At 49.4% G+C, this 27,368-nt stretch overlaps 6 protein-coding genes across 6 annotated transcripts; 3 read left to right on the top strand and 3 right to left on the bottom strand.

Annotated features, from left to right (window-relative positions):
• Positions 1-81: 81 nt before the first annotated feature.
• Positions 82-2,498, top strand: N7508_006462 (actin-related protein ARP5; the record flags this gene model as incomplete). Its single annotated transcript, XM_058464528.1, has 4 exons — positions 82-268; positions 326-646; positions 700-1,640; positions 1,692-2,498. The coding sequence occupies 4 exons, from the start codon at positions 82-84 to the stop codon at positions 2,496-2,498; spliced, it is 2,256 nt and encodes a 751-aa protein (XP_058318381.1).
• A 1,766-nt stretch (positions 2,499-4,264) lies between these two features.
• On the top strand, positions 4,265-5,008 carry N7508_006461 (MARVEL domain-containing protein; the record flags this gene model as incomplete). The annotated part of the gene is made up of 4 exons (XM_058464527.1): positions 4,265-4,414; positions 4,466-4,569; positions 4,640-4,762; positions 4,822-5,008. 4 exons carry the CDS (start codon positions 4,265-4,267, stop codon positions 5,006-5,008), a joined length of 564 nt encoding a protein of 187 aa, XP_058318380.1.
• Positions 5,009-6,086: 1,078 nt separating this feature from the next.
• Positions 6,087-10,633, bottom strand: nte1 (lysophospholipase; the record flags this gene model as incomplete). Its single annotated transcript, XM_058464526.1, has 2 exons — positions 6,087-10,320; positions 10,377-10,633. 2 exons carry the CDS (start codon positions 10,631-10,633, stop codon positions 6,087-6,089), a joined length of 4,491 nt encoding a protein of 1,496 aa, XP_058318379.1.
• A 521-nt stretch (positions 10,634-11,154) lies between these two features.
• On the bottom strand, positions 11,155-15,562 carry N7508_006459 (uncharacterized protein; the record flags this gene model as incomplete). Its single annotated transcript, XM_058464525.1, has 3 exons — positions 11,155-13,005; positions 13,073-14,925; positions 15,073-15,562. 3 exons carry the CDS (start codon positions 15,560-15,562, stop codon positions 11,155-11,157), a joined length of 4,194 nt encoding a protein of 1,397 aa, XP_058318378.1.
• A 3,419-nt stretch (positions 15,563-18,981) lies between these two features.
• Positions 18,982-25,011, bottom strand: N7508_006458 (RNA helicase SLH1; the record flags this gene model as incomplete). The annotated part of the gene is made up of 1 exon (XM_058464524.1): positions 18,982-25,011. One exon carries the CDS (start codon positions 25,009-25,011, stop codon positions 18,982-18,984), a length of 6,030 nt encoding a protein of 2,009 aa, XP_058318377.1.
• A 375-nt stretch (positions 25,012-25,386) lies between these two features.
• N7508_006457 (palmitoyltransferase YKT6) lies at positions 25,387-26,293 on the top strand (the record flags this gene model as incomplete). Its single annotated transcript, XM_058464523.1, has 6 exons — positions 25,387-25,407; positions 25,480-25,538; positions 25,595-25,618; positions 25,687-26,056; positions 26,111-26,203; positions 26,258-26,293. 6 exons carry the CDS (start codon positions 25,387-25,389, stop codon positions 26,291-26,293), a joined length of 603 nt encoding a protein of 200 aa, XP_058318376.1.
• Positions 26,294-27,368: the final 1,075 nt, after the last annotated feature.

Here is a 27,368-nt window from a genome sequence, read left to right as displayed (position 1 = left end):
CATGCAGTGAGCGCCTCGCCACAATTTATACCGTTTCCCCGACTTCAATAGCTCCTAGTTTGCGGAGCCACGCTGCCCGCCATGACGATTACCGCCATAAATAACCTCATGCCCGCGCGGGTCACTGTCAATCCGACTGAAAAGCGGTCTGAGAAGCCTCCTCCTCAGCTCCATAGCGTCCAAGAATGGCCCTTCAAGGGTTATCAACCTCCGCAGCCTGAGGGATATCAGCAGAGCGGCCCCGACAGCGCCATCGTGATTGACAATGGTAAGCGCATTGGTCTGGTTGATATGAGCAACTGTTAACAAGCATTCTTTCGCGCAGGCTCTCACCTAGTCAAGGCCGGTTGGTCTTTCGACAAGAATCCCCGATTCGCCATACCTCCTGTCATGAGCCGATACCGTGATCGCAAGCTCAACCGCCAATGCCAGTTCGTCGGATATGATGCCTACGTCGATGCGACGACAAGAGGACAGCTGCGCTATGGTTTCGACCCTGGCTCCAGCGTCGTCGGTAACTGGGATGTGATGGAAGGAGTGCTGGACTATCTGTTCATAAAGCTCGGCGTAGACGGTTCCAATGGAGGCGTCGGTCGCCCGATCTTGATGACGGAGCCAATTGCGAACCTAGGATATCCCAGGAAGAGTATGTGGTCACTGGATCTTAGGACAACTTGAAAATTGCTAACGCAGTTCCAGTGATGAACGAGATCCTCTTCGAATGCTACTCCGCGCCCTCTGTTGCCTACGGTATCGACTCGCTTTTCTCCTACCGTTATAACAACGGCACCGATGGTCTGATTGTAGACTCGTCGCATACTTCTACTCATGTCATTCCCGTTATGAATTCGAAACCTATGCTCTCGAACAGCTCTCGTCTCAACTGGGGTGGATTGCAGAGCTCTGAATATCTCATGAAGCTCATGAAGCTTAAATACCCAACATTCCCGACCCGTTTCACCGATGCACAGATGGAGGAAATGAAGCAGAAGCATTGTTACATCTCGCAGGACTACGCCAACGAATTGAATGGGTATCTTGACTGGACTGGACTGGAGGAACGTGATCGCGTTATTCAGTACCCCTTCACGGAGCAGGTCGTGCAGGAGAAGACAGAAGAACAGATCCAGCAAGCACTAGAGCGCAAGAAGGAGGCTGGCCGGCGTCTGCAAGATCAAGCCGCAAAGATGCGCCTGGAGAAGCTGGTGAAGAAGGAGGAAGAGCTTGAGTACTGGAAGCAACTGCAGGATAACCTTGCCTCGGAAACAAAAAAGGAAATCCGTCGCATCCTGGAAGCCGAAGATTTGAAGGACGAGGTCCAACTGGAGCGAATGATTCGCGATTTGGAGAAATCCATCAAGCGTTCGCGCAACAAGGACCTCGGTATTGAAGAGACCGAAGAACAGCCCGAGGAAATGACGTTCCCCATGCTTGATATTCCAGACGACCAGCTTGATGAGGCCGGTCTGAAAGAGAAGCGCCACCAGCGTCTCATGAAGTCCAATGTCGATGCCCGAGCCCGAGCTAAGGAAGAGAAGGAGCGTGAAAAGGCTCGTCGCGAAGAGGTTGAGCGTCTTGACCGCGAACAGCGGGAGAACAACTTTGAGACATGGGTCTCGCAGCGCCGAAACAACCGTCAGGTATGATTAGAAAATGTCCAAGTCTTACGTTAATATGCTAACAATCGTTAGACTATTCTACAAAGGATCAAGGACCGTGATCGCATGACAGCAGATCTCGGAAACCGGAAATCTTTAGCCAGTCAAATGCGCATGAAGACACTAGCTAACCTGGCATCCGACGGTCCCAAGAAACGGCGCCGTGGTGGAGATGACGACGACTTTGGTGCCAATGACAACGACTGGAGTGTGTACCGCGACGTTGCAACAGGCGACCAAAGTGAGGATGAAGAGGAGGAGGATCTCGGTAGTATGTTGAATGCAGTCGAAAACGAGCTGCTAGAGTATGATCCCGACTTCACCGAAAACCACACTCTCGCCGCCCAGTCCGACTGGACCAAGAGTTTGGTCCACGCATTCCTCCGCGGACCCTGGCCTTTCGACCCAGAGAGCCAGCGAGAGGCACACCAACTGCACTTGAACGTCGAGCGCATCCGCGTGCCGGAGGTTGTCTTCCAACCTTCCATCGCTGGCGTTGACCAAGCCGGTCTAATCGAACTCGCAGCCGATATTATCAACCAGCGCTACTCCAACCCAGCCGACCAATCCCGCCTCCTGAAGGACGTGTTCCTCACAGGTGGAAACACCCTCTTCACTGGCTTTGATGAGCGCTTCCGTAAGGAATTCCGTGGTTTCCTCCCTATTGATGCCACGCTGGACGTGCGCAAAGCTACGGACCCGGTCTTCGATGCCTGGAAGGGTGCTGCGCAGTGGGCTTCTGGTAGTGACCTTGGTCGTTCCTCGGTCACCCGCCAGGAGTACATGGAGAAGGGTAGCGAGTACCTCAAGGAGCATGACCTCGGTAACGCTATGTGGTGAGTGTGAATGGTCAAATCACCTGGCGCACTGGAGTCCAATGGTTTGTTTATTCGGCGTGGAATGGGGGTTATTTACTGTATCTGGTGTTTAGAATATGTTAATGTAGAGTTTGGCAAAAGCATGCGAAATATTATGTCGTTTCTCTTCTATCTGGTTTTCTATCTTCCATTAGACTTCTGTTGTTCGAGGCAAGTAAATGACCAGCTCGAACTGGTGTGAGCGGAGTAGTCGATCTACACCTTTCATGACGTACACACTGAAGATATCAACAAGGTAGGAGCAAACAAGCGCTTAATATTATGCTTGGCTACCACGTTGGTTCTCTATAGGCTATACCTCGTCGACCTTGCCCTTCCGTTGTCTGCCCAACAACGGTAGGTTGTTGTTGGCATTCCTCTCTGAAACAACGACAGTCTATTTATTTGCAAGGGACCATCAATATTGATACCAGAGTGAGACACCCTCCTTACCTCAACCGTTCACAATTAAAGTTGAACAAGGACATCTGCATAGTTTCCGGGGGTAGCCCGTGCCAAAAGATCGACAGAAAAGTGAAGCCACAAACAAGCATGGCCTGACCAAAAGTACTTTCAGCTTCGGCTAAGTCGGAAGACTCTCCGCAGCACAGTCCACAACATGATCGACGAGTCGCAGGAGCGAATGACATCCGCTGCAGCTGTGACACGACATCGTGCCGAGATCCATTGGCTCTCTTGTTGCGCCTTAGAACTATCAAACAAATCAGTTCAATACCCATCTCCAGTGAGAAGCTCGCTTTGCCCTGTTTACTAATGTACAGAATTGTATGCCTGAGTCCAGGGATACCACCATCCCTGGAATCGTCCCCGGTTTCATTGCACAAACAGAACGTTCAATAAGGCTGAAGCCACCGCTGTCGATCATGGTCTATGCAGGGAGGACCCCGCTATTGGGTTCTGGCGCAGATGAGAATCTAATTGTTTTCTGTGGTGAATTGTTGTTTTTCTTGTTTTGGCTTCATTGCTAGTGCAAGGTGGTGTGATATACTTCGCTATCCAGCGACCTCATTGGTGAGGGTTGAGACCATCACGAGACGGGACCACCTTGGATGAGCAGATCTTCCGCAGACTGCCGGCGGGACTTGTAACCTGTTTTGGCTCTATCTGCAGTGATGCCGGTTGATATGAGGTATCTCCTTGCGGCACGAGGACATTATATGCCGATCCCTTGCCGAGTTCGTATATCTATTCCTAGACATACATCGGCGAGAAATCAGAACGAAGTGCGACATATTGGTAGTGTGGATAGCTATACAAACCAGAGAGATAGTTATTAGAGAACGTACTATTGCCGAATTATGAGCCAAAGATACTAGTCGAGACTGGGAAGGTCGTAATTGAAAATCAGCCCAGGCTACTGTACGTGGTCTGATTCTAACTTCATGCAGAGACCGCCATGACGCATCTGGGGAAAGTCCCGAATATCCCTCTCTGTTTCCTTGCCGGACCTGGCCAGGGCTAGATATTGAACCTTGTTGCATTGATCTGTTGTTTGTTTTTGCGTCTGTTTGTGTCCGCATGTTGCTGCGACCCACTTCTCGTCCACGATATATAAAGTCAGTCTTGTCTGTCTGCGGTTTACAACTCAAGTTCTGTGTTCACTTGCTCATACATATTTTTGTTCACCGAGGCACGCCTTGATCTTGCATTGCCTTCTTGCGACTATTTCACATCAACTTATATCACGCCCATACATACCATAAACCGTCATTGAACTATACGGACACGATGCTTTTCTCATCAGCTATCGCACGGCCTTTGCAGTTGGTCACCCGCACCCTGCAATGGATTAGTGCTGTGATTGTCATGGGATTCACCTCATGGTTCATTAGCCACGGTCGTCCTCATGGCACACACATGCTCTACCAAGAGTGCATTGTAAGTATATGTGTCTCAGCCTTTCAACATATCCACCTAATACAATTTCAGGCTGTCATCTCTGTCGTCTTCTTCATCCCAGCATTCGTCTCCCCATTCCTCCCATCAGCCCTGAGCAAGTTTGTGCTCCTCATCGACGTCGTCTTCTCTTACCTGTACGTATACAACGATACCCAAAACATGGCAAGGAACCGCGTAGCAGAATCTAACATAAATTCTGTCTAGCTGGTTAACCGCTTTCATCTTCTCCGCCCAAGACTACAGCTCAAGATGGTGCTACGCCACCGCTCCATTTGGCGTCGGTTGCCAATACAAGACGGCCAACGAGGCATTCATCTTCCTTGCGTTGTAAGTTTTTTCCAGGCGAACCACATTCCCAAAACACTCAGAAACTGATTGAATTCCAGCATCTTCACCTTCTTTGGCATGTTCCTCGAAGTCGCCGCTCTCTGGGCCTACCGCAAAGAAAACAACCCTAACGCCCGCACTACTGCCGCCGAGGAGAAGATCGAGACTGGCACCCGCGTGCCTCTTGATGCCCCTGCTGGCCCCGCTCATGGTGTTGCTACGACTGCTCCTTCTGGGGCTGTTTAAATTAAGGCTTTGCTTTGTTGCTTCCTGGCATAGGATGCTTGTTAATATATAGCCTTTTGGTTTGGTCGGGAACTGCGTTGGAATTAGGTTGCGCTTTTAATATCTTACTTTTCTTCTGCATTGCACATATGGTGATTTTGGTGGTGGATGGGTCGTGAAGTTGAGGCATTGTTGGCTGGATCATCTATAGTTGTCCCTGATGGGGGCGCTGTCTTTTTCACCTTATGAGTTATTATCATTCTAATATTTGCACAACTCTATACTATAACGATCGTGATAAGTGCTTTCAAGCTTTCCTTCCTTTAGAACATCTGATTGATTCCCTCGAGACACCTCGAGACACTCGAAAATGGGCAAAAAAGAGGTGAGGAAAGAGAGGTTAAGTTGGGGTACAAAACTTCATAGCAATGTGAACAGTTTTATAACCTTTGTTGTTTTTTCAGCGTACTATGAAACTTTACGCCAAGGAGTATTTTTTCTGGGCATGCAGTGGAAGATATACCTGACAGAACTCTGTATATATATATATTGAAACGGGGATGACATGATGGCAGTCTGACATAGCAGACGGGTCGATACTAACGAAGGGATCACACAACCACTCCCATGGCCTGATGTAGACGTAGAGAGCAGTCTCTGAAGGTGTAAATCGTACTGAGCCTGATGCTATATCATGAATCAAGAAGTCTGCTGAATAACTGTAGTCATATTGAGGTTGTATGATCATGCTGAGATCTCCCTGCAGGAGAAGACTGCATGTCTGCTAAGGCATTTATGATACCCCGGGCCGTTAACATGGTACTGTCCCGGGATTCACCACTACAATATATTATAACTCAAGAAGGCTCGGTTCTCATTTGATTTATATCTATTAGTCTACTTTGCCAGTTACAATAGATGCGATATACACTAGAGTAACATAAGTAAAAACGCAATCGGTATCTCGTGCAAACAGAAAAGGTGACCAGCACCGGGGACAAAGCGAAACATATGCAGTGTTGAACGCTGCATACACAAACCAACTTGCCTCATCGGAACCATGCAGAGTTGAAGGGCAACAGTCAAATAATCAGTCCAATCAGATACTGGCACGGCGAGGCGCCATAGTCCGCTGCAACTTGCGCTTTTCCTCTGTTTCCTCGGGGATAGGGAGCGAGCCTTCATTCCTCAGGGTGTCGAGGTACTCCTTGCCGAACTTGTAACCGACTTGGTAGATTTCGTCGAACTTGCCAAAGTCCAGTGTTCCGTATGGATCGATGGGTGGGCGCATGTACAGACATCCGGGCATGTTCTTGGCGCGCTCGAGGTTGTCGATTGATGAGACGTAGGCCAGTCGAGCTTGGATTTCGGAGAGTGTTGGTGGATTTGGAAGTGCCGAGAAGGGGTTCCAGCGGTTGAGCATTGACCAGAAGCCTGAGAGTGAATCTCCATAGCCTTGAGGTGTTGTATCGTCGATTGATCCAACGTCTACAGCGAAGATGACGTCTGCACCAAGACTCTTCATGTGTGCCACGGTCAGATTGTCAATGTAGCCACCATCCAGGAGCATGCTGCCTTCGTCGCAGATTGGAGGTATGAGACCGGCCAGAGACATGGACGCCCGGACATACCGCCAGACATAGCCGGAAGAATGGTACTCAATGCGGGATCGACTGATGTTGGTTGTGTTGCAGTAGAATTCTAGCCAGAAATCTTCAATCTGGCTATCGCCGAATGTCTTGAAGATTCCACGGTTGAACTCATGCCCTGTTGTGTACGACACAGTAGGGTAGGTCAGATCCAGTGCAAATCGCCACATACTACCCATGCGGCCGGAGAACTTCTTTGCTCGTCCGTACATGGGCACAACATCAGCGTCACGTGCGTACAAAGCTCCAATGAAAGAACCGATCGATGTACCACCGATGATGTCAATTGGGATTCCGGCCTCCTCGAGTGCCTTAATCACGCCGACTTGCGAGATACCACGTGCTCCACCTCCTCCTAACACAAGTCCAACAGATTTGCCGCACAGACGACGAGCCAGACGGTGGAAGTCGCCCTTGAATGGGGTTTGCGGAGAATAGAGCGGGGTCTGCTGGGCACGACGAGAGGTGTACTTCTGGATCTCGGCTTGCAAAATCTGGACACGCTGCTTGAGTACAGTGCCAAACTTCTTGGTTGGAGGGTGCGAGGCTTCGTTGGTTGAGCGGAACGCCATTTGGATGTGATGATGGCCACCATTGATCCAGACTCGGTTCTTGAGCCATTTCCGGGTAAGGCCAGGAGAGCAGTATCGCTCAGCGTGCAACAATACCAGTTCTTTGCGGGCAGTCGTTTTCATACCCAGTAGGAACCGTTCGTATTCACCGATGGTCGGAGAGGACTCTGCAAGGCCAACAAGCAGGATGGAATCGGCTTGCGCGATGCAGGTCTGAGTCCATGGTGCGTTTACATTGGTGTCAGCGATGTAGAGCACCATTCCGTACTTTTCTTCGAGGTCAGCCAGATACTGCGAGAGCTTGAGTTTGCCCATTTTGCTGAAGGCATGGCGTCCCAGGTGATTCAAAATGGCAGCTTGGTTGAGAGAGGTCACACCACGAGTCACACCAATCTGGTGCAAGGCCTGAAGAAGACGGTTGCCGAATTCAACGACAGGAACGCCAGCCATCACAGGGAGAATAGCCACTGTTCGAAGATTCATTGTCGAGGTTGCAGTCTGAACACCGCCAGTGTGTCCCTGTTCAATGCCCTTTTCAGACAGTGGGTGCTCGACTAAGTCCCGCATCCGCTGAGCAATAAGCTTGGAAACCTGGATTGTGATTCCCGGATGTTCCTGAGCAAGACTGTTGAACAGAGATCTGGGGAACTTGGCCAGTTCGGTTTCCCGAATAGCGTGCAAGGTAGACGGTCTGGTGGACTCAGTCATAACCTCGAGCTCACCAACACTTTCACCCTGACCATGCTCACCAATGACAGTCATCTTGCCATTTGCGCCTTCGAGCACAGATCTCAGACGACCATTCAGAACAAGATAGATGGCATCACTTTCGTCTCCTTGGTGATAAATGACTTCTCCTGCGCTGACCTGCACCCACTCAAGCGCAAAGTCAATATGAAGCAGCAAGCGCGGCAAAAGTCTTGTAAGACGCTTCGCCAAGGTCAGTAGGGCGGTAGGGTGCCTGTCCGCGATTCTTTCGAGGGAAGCACGGGGAAGGAATCCCACATAGACATCTGTTTTGGCTACAACGTCCGTATAGGATCGATATGATGCCAGAGCACCAACATATCCCTGTATACCACCAGGCTTGATCAGGTACAGCGATTTCCGAGACTGTCCCTTCCGTCGAGATTCATTGCCGCCTGTTGCTCCAGAGGCTCGCGATGACCCTGTGGTAGTGTGTCTCAAGTTCGGGAACAGCTCTTCCTGTGCCTGCGAGGCATGTCCGTGGGAGGTACCAATGAGGACATCATCACGCTCGTGCGTGGGAATACCCACATCCAAGAAACCGTCAATCACGTAGTAGAGACCCGGGTGGCGTTCACCTTGCTCTACCAGAACTGAGCCTTGTGGGAAGTAGACCACCTCGATGTCATGGCGAAGCTCCTCCCTAAGGTTGATCACAGGTGAGGTTCCTCCCGCACTTGTCACTGACATGGACATCATGGATTCTGTCTCGCCGTCCCCAGACGCTTCATAGGGGTCAATGAAGCCAAAGGCATTGGAGAACACAGCTTTCTGGCGGCGAGAGTCATATGAAAGAAGTCTCGGCGACGCATCACCGGAGTGAGTACCCTTGCGCATGGTATCGCGAGTACTTTCAGTAAGTCCAATGCCCTTCATGATGCAATTTAAAATCGATTCTCGGAACAAACCATCCTCATCAATTGAGTCCTTGCGCTGGAACGTTGACGGCCGCATAGGGCCAGGTAGAAATTGGGGCTCCTCTCTCTCTGTGAGAGGAGTTTGGATGCGTGGTGCCAGATGGTCATATCGCGGTCCGAACCGAGAAAGCTGAATGGTCGATAGAAGATCTCCAGGGCTCACACCTCCGGAATCCCTGTCACCAAATGCCGGTGGTGATCTCATAGGCGTCAAAGGCGCAATAGGGCGTTCACTGGAGACCTTGGCTTGTAAGACGGCCTCTTTTCTGAGAGTACTGCTGGAACGTCTGCGGCCAACATATGGATTGTGGAGAGCGATGCCTTTGCCGACTTCCTCGGGCCCCAACCTATCCCGTTCTCTGGTGAACTTGTCCTTCAGACGATCCAGGGCGCCTCCTCGGAGGTTATTGGGAAGATCCCAAGTGGTGAATTTGCCCATTTGACGTTCAATGTCCAGGACATCAGAGGTAAGGCCGAGGTATGAGTGTGCGGTTGCAAACGTGACCCGCTGGAGACGGGTCAGAATGACTTGAACGATGTGTGATGTCGCCCGTGGATAAACTCTTGTCAGGCGACGGAATGCGCTCGCTGGGATGATAGCAATGGTCGTATCCACCGTAGCTCGGGCCACAATGTCTGGGTGTACTGATTTGCGGCGCGTCTTCTTGGCCTTTTGCTCTTGCTGTGTGCCCTGCTCGGGAGTTTGATTAGGCATGGTACGACTTTCTCCAAGATTAAGTGGAGGAACTGGTGGCAGTGTATCAACTGGACCGTGGAGTGGAGTAGTCACATCCCCTGTCTCTCGTACGTTAGACCTAGGGCTTTCGACGATTCCAGTGGTAGGGCTAAAGGGGAAGGCATCTGGAACAGGGGTGTTGCCACGAGTAGGGGTCGATGCCATAGAGTTATAGCTTTGCGAGTTGCGGAGCTCGATATCTTCGGTGAACAGCTGAAGAATAGAGAAGAGGGACGACATCGACGCGCCGTTCTTGACCTCTGTAAGAAGCTGGTAGCCCTGTCGGCCATGGACATGGTGGTCCTCCTCGTCCGAGGTCATATCGTCCATGTACAGGTTCTCTTGCGAACCGGGCTTTGCTGGGCGCGTCGACTTCACAAAGATCTGAACCAGTCCATCCACAACCAAGCAGAATCCCTTCTCTTCTTCCAACATGAGTGTCTCTCCCGCAATCAGCTTCCTTGTTTGCATCGTCCGGGTCAGCTCGTGGAAAACGGGTCGCTCCAAGTATCCGAAGACTTTGATCGCGCTGAGGAATTCATCGAGGTAGTTCGCAAGACCAGGTTTAGAGTCGCCTTCTTGGATATCGGGGAACAAGTCGATCTCGGGTTCTTTGCGCTGGGGTTCGGGGGGCAGACGGCTGTACATGTTCAGGAACCGATATCGAATGAACCAGCTGACGGTCGATACAAGGGCGAGCACGATCAACATTCTAAGAGTCATGGTCAGATTGAGTTCTCAGGGTCTCAATCCTAGGTATAGACGTACAGCGTGGTGAAGTTCATGGTGAACGTCAAGCTCATGGAAAAGAGCGTAAACAGCCATGTAGGCAGTGTGATGGTTGAAAAGGTGATGACCAAGTACAACACGCTTGGGATAGTTTGAAAGACAAAGGTAAACACCCATCCAATCCACCCCGCCATGGTTGCGGGAGCTGGAGGGAACAGCGGAGATGAGAGAGAGCTGGTAGGTGCAGGGTTGAAGGGTGACAGGCCCAAAGTGAGAGAGGGGGCTAGACTAGCCATTGTCTAGTGGAGCTCAAGCCTGATAAGGCTTCCTTGGAAGTTGAGCCTAACCAACAAGCAAAACATCGGAAACGTGCGGGCGCTGTTAACGGTGGATGGAGGAGAGTTGCATTAGCGTTCTACATTCCCGAGGTCGACTGTGCCGATCAGCTGATGTCTTGAATCTTTATACTTCATTCAATCTCCTACTTCATATTTCAACTTCTTTTTCTTACCACATTTAATATTCATTTATGGATGCGGTGTAGGAACTGTTGCATCCCCACAGTGATGTAATTGTCCACACTAGTGAAGCCTCTAACCTTGGAAGTGCCTGAGACTTTCCACCTTGTCCTATGATAAACATGTGATTTCTCATTTCCTACTATGTCTCAATACAAAACGATATCTCCTGTAACGAGTAGAGCTTACCTATACTGGCTGTCAGGACGGGGTCATTTCCTTGTAGTAATCCCACTTCTCATGCTACAGGGTCTGACAATCTTAGAACCCAACCAAAATACACTATGCACAAAGAAGACTTAATTTGTACCGCAACCAACAATAAAAATCCTCCCATCAGCGTACCCAAGAACAAGAATTCTATCTTGCATAGCTGAGCAAGTGGGGTCACGATACTCAACAGGGAGCCATATTGGGCTATCATTCCCAAAACCCACCCACTCATTTGATACAGAAACTTGAGATGTAGGCTTGTATTGGATCTGACCAGCGACGGTTCTAGCCCAATCTGGATTGCCATCGGAGGTCTGTAGCGCTTGGCCTGTTTTGACATCCCAGAGCTTGATGGTCTTGTCATTCAAGCCTAACCCCAACAGTTGGCTGTCTGAGGAGAAGGTCACAGAATGGACCCAAGAGGAATGACCCTCAAGCGTCTGTAGCACTTTGCCTGTTTTGATGTCCCATAGCTTGATGGTCTTATCAAGTGAGTCTGAAACTAGTATCAGGCCATCCGGAGAGAAGGCTATACGACGGACCCAATCGGAATGACCCTCGAGAGTCTGAAGCGCTTTTCCCGTTTCGACATTCCAAAGCTTAATGGACTTATCATTTGAGCCTGAGGCCACTGTTGAGCTGTCCGGAGAGAAAGCCACAGAACGTACCGGACCTAAGTGATCCTTGAGGGTATTCAGGAGTTGACCCGTCGTGGTATTCCAGAGCTTGATGGTCTTATCATTAGAGCATGAGGCTACTGATCGGGTATCCGGGGAGAGGGCCACGGTATTGACTGAACCACAATGGCCTTCCAGGCTCTTTCGCTGTCGGCCCATCGTAGTATCCCAGAGCTTGATGGTCATGTCAACCGAACCCGAAGCTAGTATCTGGCTGTTCGGGGAGAAAGCCACGGAGTTAATTAAGCTCAAATGGCCTTCTAGGGTCTGTGGCTCCTGGTCCACCGTAGTATCCCAGAGCTTGATGGTCATGTCAATCGAGCCCGAAGCTAGTATTCGGCCATCTAGGGAGAAGGCTATAGAACGGACCGGACCTGAGTGACCCTCGAATGTCTTTAGCAATTGACCTGTTGTAGCATTCCAGAGCTTGATAGTTTTATCATAAGAGCCCGAAGCTAGTACTTGGCTACCTGGGGAGAAGGCCACAGAACCGACACAAGAGGAATGACCCTTGAGGGTTCTTAGCTCTTGGCCCGTTTTGGCATCCCACAGCTTGATAGTCGCATCTTCCGAGCCCGAGGCTACTAATTGGCTTTGGCTGTCCAGAGAGAAAGCCACCGAAAGAACCGGACCTGAATGACCTTCGAGGGTCTCTAGCACTTGGCCCCTTGTAGCATCCCAGAGCTTGATAGTCTTATCATATGAGCCCGAGGCTAGTATTTGACTTTGGCAGCCCGAGGAGAAAGCCACAGTGTAAACCGTACCCAAATGCCCTTCGAGGGTCTTTAGCATACGGCCTGTTTTGACATCCCAGAGCTTGATAGTCTTATCATCCGAGCTTGAGGCTAGTATTTGTATTTGACAGTCCGAGGAGAAGGCCACAGAACGGACCCAATCGGAATGGCCCTGGAGTGTCTGTAGCTCTCGGCCTGTCAGATGGTCCCAGAGTTTGATGGTTTCATCACCAGAGCCTGAAGCTACTATTTGGCTGTCCGGGGAGAAGGCCACATTGCTAATCCAATCGGAATGGCCCTCGAGGGTCTGTAATTCGGCATGCCATGTTTCGTCCACCTGGGGTAGAATGTTTATCTTCTTAGGTCTTTGTTCTTTAAATTTCTCCCGAACAATACTCTTCGTCGGCAAAAAAATCAGACCAGAGCAATAAAGTTGAAGTGGAGCACTTTCAACCATGTGAAGATTCTTGAGGATGAATCGCTTAGCGTCATATAAGAACCGGGAAAACTTGGAATCCACGTTGTTCTGTGTTGTCCACATTAGCCTTGTTAAACAATAGCCTTCTTTAACCCTTGCTTGTGTAGGGACTCACTTGTTTCAACGACTGTAGCTTGTCTATAATCCCGACAACCTCTGAAGAATTTTCCATCAGACACATCGCTTCCAACCAGTGAAGAAGATGTTCTTCGAGGAAATACAAAATCTCTTGCTCGGAGATAAAGCCTTTGCTCCGCTCTAGATGGTACAACCAGTAGCGACAAGAGTACTGAAGATGTGGTCGAAGACACTGCTTGATGCTCTGGCCGTCTACATTCGCGCGCTGTGTTCCATAGCTCTGCAAACTGCAGATGTTGCATTTCAGCTCTTGACGCATGACGCTAAGACAAAGGTTGGCTATCTTCGCATGTGTATTGTTCTCGTCCACATGGAAACCACTTTTCGTAGCAAGGAGGAATTCTCGGAATGATAGATGCAGAGTTCTGATCGGAAAATCTCGGTCACTAGGTACGCTTAGAACTGACTGGAGCCAGTCTAAGTGGGCGATGATGGTTCTTTCCTGAATATTGAGGAGGTCGGAAAGCGCATGCACCGAGAGTGGCACAGCAAGAAGGATGATAACACCGACGATTTGCTGGAATTCTTGCATCATTTGATCTTTTTCATCGTCATCTTGACCATCGAGAAGCCGCTTGAGAATAGGCAGGTAGGTTTTATCCATTTTCGTTACATATTTGGCTTGGTCTTCGAGCAGTATCGTGAGGCGTTCCATGGGATCCCGCTTCTCATTTTCAATAAACAGACACACTGTAGCGGCTGAAATGAACAATGGGACCGACATGGTAACCAGAGTTTGGATCTTCTCAGCTCCTGGCCAGTCTCTCGGAATATCTCGTGACTCTCTGATTTTGGCGAACCGGTTTTGCAGGAACAAGGATATATCGTGTGCAACCACTGCGTCGGATATCTCATGAAGAATTGATGCTTGGTACGCATTGTATCTCTGAAACCAACGGAGTACTGAATTGTCTGGTCGGCTTGTCAGGAAAATCTTTAGTCTCATGCCGATGGAGTTCTGTGTTTGTGGCAAATGCTCGAGGATGGTTCGTATTTCCTCAGCGTTCTCACACTCATCAATCGCGTCGATCACAATCACTAGCGTGGTGGTTGAACTCAATGGTAGACTTTGTAATGGCTGGAGAAGGAGCTTTTTGAATTGCTCATGGAGAGCCTTCGCAGAAATGTCAGGATCGTTCTCGATCGCCCGAAGAACGGCTAATGCCAACTGCCGATTGTGTGTCATTAACTGTTTCACAATGGTCGTTATGAATCGTTTCGCATTGTCACGGTCCGCTTCGCCTTTCTTGAAGAAGAAACTTCCTCCTAGTTGTTGTCTCTCTCGAAAAGTCTGTGCTACTGTTCGCGCGACAGTAGACTTTCCGGTTCCAGCCATCCCATTCAGCCAAAATATGGGTTCATGTGATTGAGCCCATTGTGCGATTTCGTCGCGAAGCTGAACCCTCGTATCTTCAAGACAAAAACTTTCGTGTTGATCCTTGTATGAGTCGTAAAATGCCCCCTCGGCAATAGGTAGACTAAACCTCAAGGTAAGATTATCGAGAGATTTCGACAACTCGTCATCGATTGCTGCGAGAATTCTTTCTGCGCTCTTTTCGTTTTGTAACTGCTTGTCCCACATCACGCATCGATACAGCTTCTGCTCCTCCTTTTCAATAGAAAAACGATGCTGAACAAGGCGTTGGCTGATGATTGCCGTGATATTGTCTATTACTCCTTTTCCTAGGCCTAAGGATTGAGCTTTTAATACCTCTGCGGTGTATTGGAGGATTTCTTTGTAGACTCTGATCATTGCAGATCCTATCATAGTGTCCCGAGTCTGGTGGCGGAAGAAATTCTCTTCAATATACACACATCGGGCAAGGACTTCTGCGAGAAATTCGGAAGAATCGAACAAGGCATCTCGTCGCTCGCAATGGTTCTGGGTCATCTGTGAGTTCGACCATTAGCTTCGCTGTAAGCTGAACTTAGTTTTATCACTAACAGTCAGTCCTATGGAGACTACTGCCCACGCACTTGCGGCATGCCCGGTAGGATCACAAGCGACCCCTTTATTTATCACGTCCTTGAAAGTGAGTGCTGCGTCGATGATTTTCCCCGCAAGCTTTCGAAGGTCAATATCCTCTCCCGTTGACCTCCTGATCTTGATACCTCCTCGTTCTTGGTACTTCGTGTAGTTGTCTTCCGTGGTCCTTATAGCCCAATCGACCATGTCTATTACCCGCGAGCGACTCTCGCCTCTGTTGATTGAGGCAGGATAATGTTTCGACAAAATGCTCTGATCCTTTTCGTCTAGCTGGATGAACGCACATTGCCATAGGTCCTGTGGTGAGGAAGAATCCTTGGGGTGGGACTGATCTTTGTTGGTTTGGTCGGTCGAGGTCAATTCTTGCGTAACGTATATACGGTCGGGATGAGCCTGAGTTTGGTCACGTCGCACGGTTGCATGCCGTGGTTTCTCGAGTTTAAAGAGAGCCCGGTCCTTTAACTCTCTCAAGTAGCCCATTGTGGCAATAATTCGCAGTATTTCGTTGGAACTTTCTAAGGGTCTTCAGGTTACGAAACGAAGGAGCAGTAAGAGATGGGGGACCGTCTACCTTTCGCCTACCAGACCTTTCTCGAAAAAGGCGAGGCTGGAGGACAAGAATATAATCCCTGCCAATAAACAAATTCGAACCAATGATATTGTGTACACGTTACACCGGCGCTTACCTTACAGTAGTGCCCATACTACTGTTTCGGGGGATGGGTCCGAATCAGGTATAATTCTTCATCTTCCTACTCATGTTAGGTTTAAATCGAATAAAACGCTTCCAAAATGCATGCCATAGAGATCGAAGTATTCTCATTGCACAGAAAGCCCTTTGAGAATGTTTGTTGTCTATAGCACAGAATGAAGATCCTTGACAAGCCCATTGTCCGCCGAGGCTCGGCACGGCACGCACCCGCCGATCAACTTTCTAGCCATGGTAGCTGGCTGGCTTAGAGCCAATGTTTCCCATAGATATAAAATGCTAAAATTGTACTCGAAAAGCATTCTCCATACCGTACGCACTGACATGCATAAATCATGGCACGAGCGTTGCTTGGCCTCGGAAAAAGACAACACGATGCACCACTTTTTGACTGTTTTACACCCGAAAAAGTCGAATGCGAATTCTGTTGATACTCAAAACTTATGGATTGTGTATATTACAGTTTTCGATACAATCGTAGATAGAGGGGTTAACACGCTTACTACCTGTCCACTAATGTACAAAGATACTGACACTGTATTTTTTACTAACTAGTCAACGTTAGGCCCGTCTCCACTTAGCAATTAGTCGGTCTTCCTCAAAAAAGGGGGAACACGTGCAATAGGGACACGCTGTCAACATCGTTATCAGTGCGTTTGCCTATATATCAAGCTATCCTTCGCAACAAAATATCTCAAAATGGTACAAATGCTGCCTATTATTCACCCTCAGAATTGAGCTTATTGACGAGACGACGGAGAATACACCACTAATCATCTATAAGATAGCCAATTATGCTAGATGCCAGCCCACCGACTGTGACTTGTACCCGCTTGAATATCATTCCATATGTCAGTATTCCAGGTCCCAAGCTAATTCAAACCGTACCGGTCCACGACGAAGAATTCCACCGCTGACCTACAAGGCGCTTTTCAATTAACTATAAGAACATCCTCCGTAATCTAGATCCAATGTCGGAGGTCAATGTAGGTCGAGACGATAGTCGAGGTAGTGTTTCAAGTGGGGATTTGGGTCAGATGTCAGATGAAGTTTTGGGTCTAAATATAGAAGGGTGTTCTTTCACTACCTCTTTCCTCTTCCCGCCTCATCTTTCTCATCCCCGTAGTGAGTCCTCGTCTGTTAAGCCTTTTTTTTCTCGTCTAGACGACTGTCCCTAATGCAAGGTATTGGGTTGTTTCTTGAACCCTGCTGACCTTGTTGCACATCGACAATATGCCTCGCGGTGCTTTCTCCGATTCTTGCAATCCGGCAGTCTCCAGTGTTTCTTCTGCTTTCCGTCGCTTGACCTTATGGAACCGTAGTCAGCCCGCAAATCCCCCGGTTTCTCTACAACGTCCCAGGCGTTAAAATCCGCTTTCTCGAACATCTTCTCGCCCTGTTGCGTAACAATCAACAGGTGAACGCTGCCGGATCATCTCTTCTGTACAACTTGGCCGCGCTTCTTTTCCGGCTTCTCGTGCTCGATGCAGATTCGCTGCAATCGCTGTGGTGATGTGCACCGAGAATGCCGTCGATGTGCTAAAGACTGTGATCTTTTGGAGTTGTGCCAGAAAGCCTCTAGGATAATACTGCGCCTCTTCGTCTCGATCTGCAAAAATCATGACGATGTCCGTTGGGACTTGTCTCAGACCCTGCTGCAGTAGCACTCCCGGAAAACAAACCGCATGCTTAATAAAGGACGCTAAAATGCCCATCACCGCGAGAAAGCCAAAAGAGTTGCGTCGAAGGCTACAAAAGGGGGTCTCTCTGAATCTGATTCCAGTCCCAAGACTGACAAAGATTCTGTTTCTATGTCATCTGATAGGAAACAAACGTCAGTCAATCAACCGGAATTATTGTCACAATATAGCCCGAATGGCGGATCCTTCAAAAGTCAATTCCATATATCAAAACTAACATCAAATCAACGTTGCAACATCGCTGCTTGGAACCTGCCTACAGATGAACCCACACATGGCACCATAGAAAAGAATAATATTTATATAAAACCACATAAACCAAGAATACAAGTCAAAAGTCCTCCATCAAATGAAGAGACAAATTGGAAATGGAATCCTCAAACTCACCATCAGCCTTCACACCAACCCAAATAACAAAATACCTCAACTACATCGCCCGCCCCCGGCACCATAGACAGCGTACCTCACCAACCACCAGGCCTTCCCAAAAACAGACCGAGCATTGAAAGACCGCTTCCGCTGCCAAATCACCCGTTTTCCATATGACAGCCTAACATGCCACTACTCCACCACACAACTAGCACAAATTCAACCAGAGAAAATTTACACCAAACTCATGGGAGACGGAGATACCACTCCATGTTGAGGAAGGTACTGTCTCTGAAGTGAGCATCTTTTTCCATCATATACTCCGCGCGCTAGGATTCTCGGTTTACATGATTGGTGTCCGGAATCGGGAATGGATTGATGGGATTCCGCAGGGGGAGTTTAGTGGATGGTAAGACCCAACTATCCAACCAACTAGACAAGTAAGAAACTGTGTATACTGGGGTTGGGTTTGAAATTGATTCCAATGATGACCAGGACACATAATAAACATAATCCGCCTCCCAACAAGCCAAGAATACCATGCTGATGCAGCATTCGGCGGAGACGGCGCAACAAGCCCTCTCCCACTAAGATCAGGGCAGATCACTCAGAATCTAGGAACCCAACAAGTGCGGCTGGTGTATGATAATATACCGAAGCAAACGCGCCCAGAGCATAAAGTGTGGATATATCAGTATTGCAATGGAGTTGAGAAACCCTGGAATTCGTTCTATTCGTTTGCGGAGTTGGAGTGGTTTCGGAATGATTTCGAGGTTATTAATCGCTTTCCTAGCTGGGATGCGGTCCAGAAGGGATCTTTTGTTGTTGTGAGGTTTTTGAGGAATGGGGAAATTGGGGATGTTGAGTTTTTGGAGGGGGAGGGGGCTAGGCATGAGGGTGACGGGGAGGTTTTTGTTGTTGGGAAGGCTATGATAGTCAATAATGTTGTTAAGGTGAATATGGGTGGGAGGACTAGGGTTGTTGATTCTTTTGAGGGGGATGAGGGGAGATTTAAGGCTTTGAGGAGGCGGTTTAATATTTCTCTTGACCAGGAGATTTGATGCATTTATGTACAAAGAGTTTGAAATGTCCTTTGATCATGAGTTCGCTATGATATGTTCTCATTCCTTCGCAGGAGCGCTTGGCTTGGTAACGAGCTGTGTCTCGATACTACTGTCGAGATGAACTTCAACATTGGACACCGTCCACATCATTCCGACGTACGAGTCACTAATAACCTTGATATTGACGCGGGCCTTGTTGGCAGTAGTGGCTGAAGAGGACTGTGCGAGGATGCCTTCGGGGAATTTGACAGAAGAGCGAACAGTCAAGCCACCCTTGTTCTTGTCGGAAGGTCCACCTCGGCCAGATCCATCACCAGAGTTGCCCTTGCCATTGCCATGTCCGTTGCGCTTGGCGACTGGAGGCCAGGAAACACGCTTCAATCCAAGGAGCTCGCCATCACCGCCATTCGGTGTCGCACTGCAGACAATCAAGAAGAAGCCTTCGGTCTGCGGCTTGGGGAAGCGAGGCGCGTAAATTCTGCATTCGGGGTTTGTAGGGGCATTGCGTCGTGCCAGTGACACGGTCATACCCTTTTCAGAAACACTCGAGACTGAGACAGATAGCTGGGGGAGTTGGGAGGCCGCCCGGGTAAAGTTGTACGGGAGCTGCAACTTCTTGACCAGAGCCACGACTGTGCCAGTGGGCTGTGAAGAGAGCGAGACCAGAGTACCAGGGAGGCCCTGGGGTAGCTTCTCAGTGCCGACGCCTGGCATGATAGACAGCGGATGATCTTCGGGCCAGCGAGCTGATTTGATGCATTGAAGCAGAGTCATCAGCATCAGGCAAGCGGGAAGATACCCGAGCTCGGCCATGACATCGATGGATGCCTGGATAATACGAATGCCCTGGTCGAGAACGGATGTCTGGTCACCGACGTAATCAGTGATTGGAAGGTCAATGCGTGACATATAAGCCTGCAAGAGCAGGAAAGCCTTGGTGTGCGGATCCCACAGAGGCACATCGCCCATACAGTCGATGGAAAGGGGCAGATTCTGCGCGAGTTCGGCATTGATCAGATCCTCATTGTGACGGACGGGCAGTTCGTCAAATTCAGTTGCAGAACACATCCAGCTCAAAACATCTTCAAAGGTCGGGTCACGCTTGGCGTGGGACATGAGGTACCGAATCGTCTTGTGGGATAGATAGTAGTAACTCATGATCTTGCCAAAAGGCGTAGAGTCGACCTCGCCGGTGGCAGAGTCCACAAGAACACAAGACGATTCAGCGAGATCGTTGAGTGACTTGCCAACCAGCTCGATCATGAACTCTTGAGCAGAGGCTTGTGCTGCCATAGTGTTCTGCTCTTCTGCGGAGATCTCCAGACCGTAATAAGATGGGTTCTTGTGCAGGCGACGGAAGAAGAAAGTCCAGGTCAAGTAGTCCAGTGCATCCTGTTGCGTACCGATGGTTCCAGCCGACACTTCAGCGCCCAAATGGTTGTCAAGAACCTTGTGCAAGGTCGACTCAACGGGGAAGCCAGTGTGAAGAAAATGCTTATAGAAAGCCTTCTTGGAGTCCTGGGTAAAGATGCGGGCAATACCGGAAGTATCAAACTGTGGACGACCAGCACGACCCAGCATTTGCAAAACATCAGTCAAGTCCATATCACGGTAGCCCTCAATCTTTGCATCGAAGAATTGTGTGCCTTTGACAACTACGAGATGTGCGGGAAGGTTGACACCCCATGCAAGGGTACTGGTAGCCACAAGGACCTGGATCTTGTTGTTGGCAAAGAGTTCCTCTGCCAACTGACGGTCAGACTCGACCAGGCCAGCATGATGCAAACCAATACCAAAGTTGAGAGCTTCTCTCAGGGCGTCGTCCTTCACTCGTGCAAGATTCAATTCTAGATCATCCTCGGACATGCGCACGAAGCGACGAGGGTTGTCCTCCATACCACAATAATTGATCAGATCTTTGGCAGTGAGACGTGTCTGTCGACGGGACGCAACAAAGACAATGACGGGCTTCTCTGGTGAGTGATTCTTGATCGCGAGGAATGTCGGGCGGTTCATTGACTGCATCAGAGGACAGAAACCACGCTGCTCGGGGAATCCGTCGATAAAGATCTCGAGGGGAACGGGGCGGACTGAATGGCGGAAGTTGTAAAGGCCCTCTTTGACACCAAGCCAGTTGGCCAAGTCACTGGCATTCGCACACGCAGTGGACATGCCCATGAGACGGACGGATCCCTTGGATTGCGATGCAATGTAGTTCATTCGGGAGACAATGATCTCCAAGATTGGACCACGGTCTCCACCCAGTAAGTGGATTTCGTCAATGATTACCAGGCTAACCTTTCTAACATAGTCACGGGTCTGCCAACTACGCGAGATACCGTCCCACTTCTCAGGCGTGGTAATAATGATGTCGGCATCGCGGATAGTACGAGTATCGGGCGTGTTATCACCAGTCAACTCGACAAGCTTCAAACCCATTGGTCCAGTGAGACGTTTGCGCCAATCCTGAACGCGCTCGCGAACAAGGGCTTTCATAGGTGCAATGTAGACAACCTTGGAGCCAGGTTTCTCGCGGAATGCCCACCACATGGCCAACTCAGCTGCCACAGTCTTTCCACTACCAGTGGGCGAACCAAGAAGCACATTGGCCGGTGTGTGATAGAGTAGGTGGAAGATCTGCGTCTGCATGGGGTTGAAGAATTGGAAACGCTGTCCATACAGTTCTTCCAGAATGGGATTCTTCAGAGCCGAGATGGGCAATGGTTGAAGGTTGAGAAGATCGGTATACACGCTCTCTGTGTCTGGGCGGATGAGATGCTGGAATGAAACCGGAGTAACAGTTTCAGCACCGAGCCAACGGTCGGAAATCAGGCGAATGTAGATTTGACTGGGAAGCGGGTCCGACAGCGGAATGGTAAAGTTGAGCTCATGGTCGTCATAAAGCTTCTTCCGACTGAGGATGAAGTACTCATGGTGGTAAATCTCCGACGTTTCCGAGTTCTCAACCCAGACCCAGAAGGATTCGGATGCACCATGGTGGCGGTCGTTCCAAGTGAACTCTGGGTAGATGGACAGGCGAATTCGAAGAACGTCGCGATTGAGAGGGGCGATTTCAGTTTCAACGCTAAGGGTAGGGAAGTTATCCAAAAGCTTGGACAGAGTGTATCCCATGCGTTGGTTGTGAACAAGCTGCCCAATCTCAGCGGGCTCCATTTCTCTCATCGACTCGATTGAGGTGGTGGGCAGCTTGTCGTCGAGGTTTCGGAGGATAGGCTGAGGCAAATCAAACTGCCTGAATGGATGATCAAATGGCCAAATCTGCTTCTCGATTGATTTGCAGAGAGAGAGAAGAACCTGGCATTGGTAGCCCCAGCGGCGATTCAATGCGATCATGAATAGAGCGCGACAGATACGTGCAGCATTCTGTGCAACGTATCCAGTGTCCGATGCCAACGCGAAGTCTTCGATCTTAGCACGGGAGATGTATGATTGCAACAGAAGATTCGTCTTCGCATGTGGTGTATCATTTCCACCCGCCACTTCGGTTTGCGCAACTTCCTCTCTAAGTCTCTGCAGCTCCTTCGATTCGCTGTCTCTGGATTGAATGTTGTCGAATTCACCACTCATACTGATCATCTTCAGCACATCTGCTTCGCCAGAGCGAGGACGCATCATCTCGTTGAAGATCTCGACACTGGTCTGCAGAACGTAATATTGACTGGCAATACGACCAACATCCTTGGCTTTGAGATCCTCCGTTTTGTCATTGAAAATGATCATTTGGCTCTTCTGTAGTACCTGTGCAGCTTGAATAATTAACTGCCGACGTCTTTGAACCAACATCGGGTCATCGCGTAGCTCAGCATATTCGATTCCATAGTTTCGTGGCTCGCGCTTCATACGCACGAAAAGGTATGAGTAACCGAGCCATTGCACGGCCTCGGGGACAGATGTGACAGTTCCGAGTGAAATCTCAGCGTTCAAGTTGTCCACGAGTCGACTGGAGAAGCGAGACTCGATTGGCTGCTGTGCAGTGACTGCAGACAAATAGTGGTTGAGCTTGTCGTGGGTGGTGCAAATGAAACCAATACCAGTGTCCTGGAACTGAGGACGACCTGCACGACCGAAGATCTGCATGACATCAAGAATGCTCAGGTCGATGAATTTACCCTCTTGGGGATTGTACAACTGGGTACCCTTAATGACTACAGCGGCAGCTGGAAGGTTAACACCCCATGCCAATGTCGCAGTACAGCAAAGGACCTTGATGAGACCCTCTGAGAACATGCGTTCCATCAAGTTCCGGTCACTACGGGTCATGCCCGCATGATGGGTTCCAAAGCCGCTGGCAAACAGGTCTCGCAATTCGCGAGCACGCGCATGTTTCATGTCACGGAGAGCGTTGGAGTAGTTTTCATGATCATGACAGCTGAACAAGTCTTCACGGCCCTCCTCGGCAGCCAGCTGTTTGAGCATCCTGGCGGTCATAACGGTATCCTTACGAGAATGCACGAAGACCATGACTTGATGACCTCTCTCTAACATGTCGCGAACCTTTTCGTACGCAACACCGTCAATGTTCTCACGAGACTGCTTAGAGCCTGGCTTTCCTTTGACGCCGATGAAGTGTTGCTCCAAAGGCACTGGTCGGAATGAGGAGTCGAAGAAGAACATGCCGGCCATCTTGTTTACTTTCAAGAAGTCCGCAACATCAGTGTAATTCGGAAGCGTGGCTGATAGACCAACAATACGAATCAACGACTGGGTGCTTTCGACCTGACGTTGGGTTCGAGCGACCAAGGATTCAATGACCGCTCCTCGTTCATCGTGCAACATATGAACTTCATCAATGATGAGCAGGCGAACCTTCTGGACAAGTTCAGTGTCTCCAGTGCTTTTTCTTGTTACAACATCCCATTTCTCAGGGGTGGTAACAATTATTTGGGTATCAACAATCTCTCGCTTGGTCAACTGCATGTCACCAGTCAGTTCGCGGACGTTGATACCCAGCCATGCAAGACGCTTTCCTAGCTTTTCAGTCACTTCGGCGGCCAAGGCCTTCATCGGAGCCACATAAACAATTTTGAAGTCGTCAACCTGAACTGTAAATTCGGCAGCCTCTGGGTTCTCCAAGGGATTGGGCGTGGTGTTCTTTCCAACAGCGTTAAGGACAGTCAACATAGCCGCATCAGTCTTACCTGCACCGGTAGGGGCACAGATCAACATGTTCTCGTTGGTTTTGTAAGCGACATCATAGAGCAAACTCTGCATACGATTCAGAGTTTTGTAACCCTTGAAGGTACCGCGACACAGGCCATCCATGCTGGCAATCTCAACCAATTTCTGGCCTTTCCCTAGGGTTCCGACTTTTCCAGCTGGGATCTCGAACTCAGTGTACTTTGGTTCTTCGATCTGCTTGCTACCCAGAGGCAATCCGTATTTCTTGCCACTGGCAGAAAGAAGGTTTCCAGAACTATGTTGTTTGAAAACATGTGGGTAGGCAGGCTCTGACCGACTCTGTGCCGGCATCAACGCCGCATTCTTGTGTTCAAAGTCGCGTTGGCGCAATGCATGCTCTCTCTCCGATCTAGTTTGAAGCCTTCCGGCCGCAAGTACATCTGTCTGGGTCTCCACGCGAGGCCCTTTGTCGGATAAGACCTCCCTTCTGTGGGCAATGAGTTCAATAACCAGATCCAGATCATCGAATCCAACAATTTCAGCCAGAGACATCTGTAGTTCTTCGTCATTACTGTCAGCAGCTAAGGTGGCGATGATTTGCTGGGACAATTCTGCCGCATCCATGCCAGGGCTCCGAATAGCCAGGTCCTGGCACTTGTCTTCCAGCCATGCTCGGTTATAGAGGGATTCTTGTTCGATAGGAAATTCGTCGAACCGGTCGAGATCGTCTGTGTCGTCAGAGGTTTCATCATCGGAGCTGATGATATCCCACACATCATCAACCGTTCCAGGTGAGGAGTAGTCGTCATCAAGATCCAAATCAATATCACTTCCATATCCGATCGGTTCTTGCGGGAACTCTTGGGGGAGCTTCAGATCGGCGATGGCCTGGCGCATGGCTGCCAGCTGCGACAGCCACTGCGACTCGGTGGCCGAAATATTGTCCATGTTGATGGATGGACTGTTGTTTTGTTTTGTCAGAAACGAGATAACGGACAATGAGGGGAGAAGCCAAAAGTAGTCATAGGGCAGAGCCGCAGGGCTCGGTCGGTCGCATGACAAGAGCGGTGTAGAGCTCAGGCCTGAGGCGACAATGCGGAGGGCGCATCATTGTTATCGGACTCAGGGACCCTGTTTCAAGCTCACTCACCTTGCTTCGTCACCTCAGACCTCACCGCTGACCTTGTGCTCACCTCTGCCTGGCCTTACGATACCAGGTCGCCGTCCGATAAATAGTTACACCTTACACCTCAAGGACCCACCATCCCCGACACCCTACTTGCCTCCCTATTCTCGTGCGGACGATCGATCCTCCAAGTCAAAATGAAGATCCTTTACATGGGCGTATGTCTCGGTTCATTGTTCTATCCATGTTGAGTAAAAGGTTCTTGCGATGCTGATCCCTAACCTTCACAGGTTTTCCGGAACGATACCACTCCAGCTCTTCAGCTGTGCGGGGAAAAGGACCTCAGCAGGTATGTCATTCACAGCCCTCCGCACAGCGTACAAACTGTTTACTAATGCTACATAGCTTTTCACGCTTCACTCGTCAGAAGTATGTTCGCCAGTCTTCACTCGCTCCGCTCCGAAACGTACATGGCACTAACCCCTCCACGCCACCAGCTACGATGAATTCTTGATGCTCTTCAATCGAACCGTCGCAGAGAAGACAAAGCCCGGACAGCGACAGGATATTGAGGAGAAGGCCTACACATTCCACGCCTACGGTCGCACAGAGGGTGTTGCTGGCATCATCGTCACCGATGGTGACTACCCAGCCCTGGTCGCCCACCAACTTTTGGGCAAGATTGTCGATGAGTTCCTTGCCAAGCATCCCCGGACTTCCTTCTCGGATCCTGCCCTCCGCGAGAATGCCTGTCCACTGCCGGCCCTCAAGGAATACATTGTCAAGTACCAGGATCCCAGCCAGGCGGACAGCATCATGAAGATCCAGCAGGAGCTTGATGAGACCAAGATTGTTCTCCACAAGACGGTATTCTTCCATAGCCCGCAAGATTACCATTGACCGATGTCTAATATCTTCTAGATCGAGAGCGTTCTAGAGCGCGGCGAAAAGATTGATTCTTTGGTTGCCAAGAGTGATGGACTGTCAGCCCAGAGCAAGATGTTCTATACCCAAGTTTGTCCCTCCCCACTTCGTATTCTTGAATATATACTGATACGATGAACACAGGCCAAGAAGCAAAACTCATGCTGCGTCTTGATGTAAGGCAAGTATTGATTGAATAGCGAATACGGTTATGTCTGCTGTTGAATTTTTCTTTGCGCATGTAATCATACCTTGAAAGGATGCATGCCTGCAGCTATACTAGGTTTTATTTGTTGATGTCGATATGAAGCTCTCATTAATGTGGACGTTTTTATTGTCCTATTTGTGTACAGTCGTTCTCTTTCGCCATAGAATTTGCCATGAACTGTGAGAGTTATCATGAAATGACGTAAGCTAAATGCTATTTATTTGATAGCGCTACTACCACCGGAAGTAATCATGCAAATTTTTGAGGGCCTCAAGTGGCGGACCCGGTCTAATGTGGATTACGTTATTAACGTCGACCAAAATCCCGGGAATGAACGCTATCTCCGTACTACAAACCACAGAAAAATATTGAAATCATCTTCAATGTGACGCGTTCGACATTTCATGTATCAGGTGCGACATGGTGAATGTTTCAGGCAGAAGCAAGGGCTGCTCAGAATGTCGTCAGCGTAAACTAAAGGTGCTATCTTCCAAACGAAACGATATTGTGTACAACCTAATGCATCTACTTCTAGTGCGATGAAACCTTTCCACAATGTATATCATGCATTAAGAAAGGTCTGCGCTGTTCGGGTGCTCGAAGGGGTGCATTCTTCGTTCATTCTGCTCCAGCCGAGCCACCGGCGAGCTCCATTGCTAGGTTGCCATCAGTTGACCGCAGCTCTCATCACCTTGTGGGGATGAATCATTTCTGGTGCTATCCGTCTCTAACTGAATACCAACCGAGTCGTGCTCATATATTTGATCGTCTTTTTGTGTCTCATTTCATTGAATCATTTGGGTTCAAGGCACCGATTTCTACTAAACAGCCACCCACTTGGCTGGATGAACTAACTGTGCTCATCGTTGCACCAAGAAGAAGCCTTGTACAAGACTCTATTCGAGCAAGTTGCATGTTTTTCTATGGAACTCTGTCACAAGATTTATCTATTCAAGCAGAAGCACGCAAATGGTACTCCAGGGCTTTACATGGCTTACATGGAGTATTATCACAAAGCTCTTCTCGATTCACAGACGATGTGATATG

This window comes from Penicillium antarcticum, assembly GCF_028974205.1.
Source record: "Penicillium antarcticum strain IBT 31339 chromosome Unknown utg000006l_segment0_segment0, whole genome shotgun sequence".
In the NCBI taxonomy this organism is placed as follows: domain Eukaryota; kingdom Fungi; phylum Ascomycota; class Eurotiomycetes; order Eurotiales; family Aspergillaceae; genus Penicillium; species Penicillium antarcticum.
Note: the sequence above shows the minus strand (reverse complement) of the source record. Positions and strands in the feature narration are given on the sequence as shown.